This window comes from Juglans microcarpa x Juglans regia, chromosome 2S (assembly GCF_004785595.1).
Source record: "Juglans microcarpa x Juglans regia isolate MS1-56 chromosome 2S, Jm3101_v1.0, whole genome shotgun sequence".
Taxonomy (NCBI): domain Eukaryota; kingdom Viridiplantae; phylum Streptophyta; class Magnoliopsida; order Fagales; family Juglandaceae; genus Juglans; species Juglans microcarpa x Juglans regia.
Genome location: NC_054597.1, coordinates 30,884,766 through 30,886,820, shown reverse-complemented (window position 1 = coordinate 30,886,820; position 2,055 = coordinate 30,884,766). Strand labels below are relative to the sequence as shown.

The 2,055-nt window shown below is 34.5% G+C and overlaps 1 protein-coding gene across 1 annotated transcript; it reads right to left on the bottom strand.

Annotated features, from left to right (window-relative positions):
• Positions 1-357: 357 nt before the first annotated feature.
• On the bottom strand, positions 358-1,398 carry LOC121251436. Its single transcript, XM_041150695.1, has 2 exons — positions 1,168-1,398; positions 358-1,058 (listed from the first exon to the last, which is right to left on the bottom strand). The coding sequence occupies exons 1-2, from the start codon at positions 1,349-1,351 to the stop codon at positions 781-783; spliced, it is 462 nt and encodes a 153-aa protein (XP_041006629.1). The 5' UTR covers positions 1,352-1,398; the 3' UTR covers positions 358-780.
• Between the last annotated feature and the right edge of the window lie 657 nt (positions 1,399-2,055).

Below are 2,055 nucleotides of genomic sequence, written 5' to 3'. Positions count from 1 at the left end.
TCACTAAAAAAAAAATATGGTAAGGATGATTCCATGACTTCATTCTAATAATTATATTTTATGAAATACGTGCAAAAAACGATTTGTAGTTTGGCTTTGTTTGGATACAAAAATACTTTCAATCTATCTCATTTCATCTCATTCATTATTACAATTTTTTTAAAATTTTCATACATAATATAATAAACAATTCAGTTTTTTAAATTTAAAAATTATAATAATATTAAAAAATAATATTTTGATAATATTTTATTTGATTTATTTAAAACCATATCATCTCATCTCACTATCCAAACGAGTACGGGTCAAATTCCAAAGCCCATTTAAAAGAAATTAACCAAATTAACTAATAAAAAGTGCACTTAATATTTGCTTTAAACAAGCAGTCGATATATTTACATGTCAGACGAAGAAAAGAAATGAAAATACCTACAAATTAAATATTAATGAAGTTTGAGAAGAGAGGGGAAAAGAAAAAAAAGACTATGGTTACATGTGATTTGTTTGAATACATGTGCGAAACAGAGAACAAGCAAATTAGAAAAGGCAGAGGAGAGAGAGTAAAAAACAAAAGAGATCAGTTCTTTAGACACCAACTATGAACAAAACCCAAGTAATTTTCTCTTGAGATTATCAACAGAAACCATCACTTTCAAGAGGATCCAACCAACCTAGCTATACCCAATTAATCAGCTTCTGAGAACTGGATGTAGAAAGCTGGAACAAAGCCCACGTTGCAGACAATGAACATGAAAAGGTTGTAGACAGAGAGTTCAGAAATCAATAAGAGTAGGTCAATCGCTGAACCCCACGATTCCTGAGAATTCCATTGTAGAGAGCCACCCTATTGGCGGGCATATCCATTATTCCTCTGCTTTCACCTCTGCTGCTCTTTTCCAACTTTGTTGATGGTGAAGTTGATGAAGAATAACAAGAAGAAGAATTGTCAAATATCTGTCTTCTCCTATACTGCTCCCCATCCCCACTCGGATCCACCACATCTTCTGCAAAGTGCACTCTCCTTTTCTTTTTCTTCTCACTACTCTTGATCTTCCCCTCTATATACAGTATAAAATAATACAAAAAAAAAAAAAAAGACACCACCCGTTAGCAGAGACAGAAAGAAATATTGAATGCATGTGAGGAGGAGTATTCACTTTGGCGTACCAGTTGAGATACAAGAACGTAGAATTGTAGTCGGCGGCAAGGACTGGGAAAGTGGGTCAACGTGCAATTGTGTAGCTGGGACTGGAAGAGACTTCTGGAGGCGAAGCATGAGGAGGACGACGGTGCCGGAGACAGCCATGGCCGTCGCCAGGACCATACTTTGTGGACTTATTATGGAAGACATGGCTACAAGAAAGAAGCAAGCCAGACACAACCACAAGTATATTTATATATAAATGAGATGATGAAAAAGGCTGAGGATTTTTTTATTTTTTTTATTTTTTATTTGGGGGGGGGACTACAATTCTTTGAACATGGTGGTGTGACTGGTGAGGTAGGACCAGATTTTAAAAATATTGTAATGGAATCAAAAGGGGTATCATTTTATTTAAGTGTGTGAATGAAGGGTTGGTTGGTTGGTTGGGGGTTTATTTTTATATTAGTTTCTTTGAATTTTGATTCGTTATTCGTAGGTTGTTTTTTAATTGGAGAAGATTAAATTAACAATAATGTTATATATAGTTGTAAAGTATATAAATATCGAGAGTAATCGTTTAAAAAAAAAGTAAGATATATTATTAAAAAAATTAATTTTTCTTTTATTTGAATTTTATATTTATTTATTTTTTTAAAAATCATTGTGTAGTAATTTTACACTCTGTATCTGTAAATATGACTTTTCTTAAAAAAAGAGGATGCATGTCAGCAATGGCATGTGTTTTTTTGGCTTTTGAAGGAAGCGACCGTCAACCAACCTTTTTGCCTGTGCCCGCACGGCAGTGCCAAAGGTAGGCTTAACTAGCTCGTGGCAGTGCCAAAGATAGGCTTAACTAGCTCGTGTGTCTCACATGGGTCGTGAATTCACTCACCACCAGCGTCATAGCTGCG